The sequence below is a fragment of the Triticum urartu genome, chromosome 1A (genome assembly GCF_056163025.1).
Source record: "Triticum urartu cultivar PI428250 chromosome 1A, HENAU_Tu73, whole genome shotgun sequence".
In the NCBI taxonomy this organism is placed as follows: domain Eukaryota; kingdom Viridiplantae; phylum Streptophyta; class Magnoliopsida; order Poales; family Poaceae; genus Triticum; species Triticum urartu.
In genome coordinates this window covers 494,475,104-494,476,302 of record NC_141873.1, presented here as the reverse complement: position 1 = coordinate 494,476,302, position 1,199 = coordinate 494,475,104, and the positions used below count along the sequence as shown (strand labels likewise).

The 1,199-nt window shown below is 62.0% G+C and overlaps 1 protein-coding gene across 2 annotated transcripts; it reads right to left on the bottom strand.

Annotated features, from left to right (window-relative positions):
- LOC147991918 (non-specific lipid-transfer protein 1-like) lies at positions 1-930 on the bottom strand. Of its 2 annotated transcripts, XM_087526525.1 has the most exons (2): positions 364-918; positions 1-277 (listed from the first exon to the last, which is right to left on the bottom strand). In XM_087526525.1, the coding sequence occupies exons 1-2, from the start codon at positions 741-743 to the stop codon at positions 271-273; spliced, it is 387 nt and encodes a 128-aa protein (XP_087382651.1). In that variant the 5' UTR covers positions 744-918; the 3' UTR covers positions 1-270. The 2 variants fall into 2 exon arrangements, with proteins under 2 accessions (XP_087382651.1, XP_087382650.1); XM_087526524.1 differs by lacking the exon at positions 1-277 and having other exon boundaries at positions 336-930.
- Positions 931-1,199: the final 269 nt, after the last annotated feature.

The window sequence follows — 1,199 nt, the reverse complement described above, 5'->3', positions numbered from 1 at the left end:
TAGAAGTAAAACTACTGTTCGAGATAATCTGTTGATCACAGTCCCAAATCCAACGATTATTCATAGAGGGAGTACATATGACTCGCTCATCACACACTGGTTTACACAACACCACATAATGGGAGAACATATGGCGCGATTATTCGCCGTCGACTACTCATGTATAGTACGTACATCTGCAGGGTACGTACGTACAGTAGAACATCTGCAGAGTACCTTGTGGCATCGCATCACGGCCGTGTTCCGCGCGCTGTAGAGCTGCGTGCCAATTTACACCCTGCATGCACAACACAAAAACAGCCGGGTTAAAGCGAAGAACGACGTGTCGGAAACTTTCATGCCTCGGGTTTTGGCGTCACGTACGCGTTGCAGTTGACGTTGGGGTCGATCTTGAAGGGCGGCTGGACGCCGCACCTGCCGGGCAGCCCCGCGGCGCGGCCGAGGTACGGCCCGCCCGCCGCGGCGGCGGCCACGGTCTTGAGGCAGGCGCAGGCGGCGCGGCGGTCGGGCGTGGCGCGCGCCCTGGACACGAGCGTCTTGATCCCCGAGCAGCACGCCCGCGGCACCGCCCCGCCCGACTGCACGTACCCGAGGCACGGCATCAGCTCGTTGTACACCGTGGAGCACGTCAGCGCCGCGCTCGCGCCCCGCGGCGCCAGCGCCAGCGCCACCAGCAGCGCCGCCACGAGGAGCACCGCCGCCGGCGCAGCCGCGCGGGCGCCCCTGGTCCCGGCAGGAGCCATCGATGCCAACTGCCTAGCAAAGATTGCCAAGTAGTACTATGGGATCTTCAGGTGATCGGTGGGTGAACTGTGGTCTCAGGCAGGTGTGGCTCAGGTGGGCAGGGAGAGCGCAAGTATATGTGGGGAGAGGCGGCGACCGACGAGGTAGGGCGGTCGCTGGAACAATGGCCTAGAGGTGGGTGCCGGGAACCCGCGGGTGTGCGACAGTTGTGCTCCCTCTTTGCCGTGTGGTGCCGACGCAGACGTGCCGCATGGAGGTTTCGACACGCGCCATGCATGCATTGTCATGTGACATGTGTGGACAGCGGTTGGAGTTTCTGAATGTCCCGTGCAAGAAGGGGAAGAACTGAAGACGGGAAGGCGACAATGCCATGAACGCTCGATCTGAACACAACGGATGCGCGGTGCGTGGACTGCGGGCCGTAGACCAGCGGGGAGACTTGGCGTCAAGGCAGG

Bases quoted from the DNA above. Each gene is read 5' to 3' on its own strand.
- LOC147991918 (XM_087526524.1), bottom strand. From the start codon at position 743: ATGGCTCCTGCCGGGACCAGGGGCGCCCGCGCGGCTGCGCCGGCGGCG.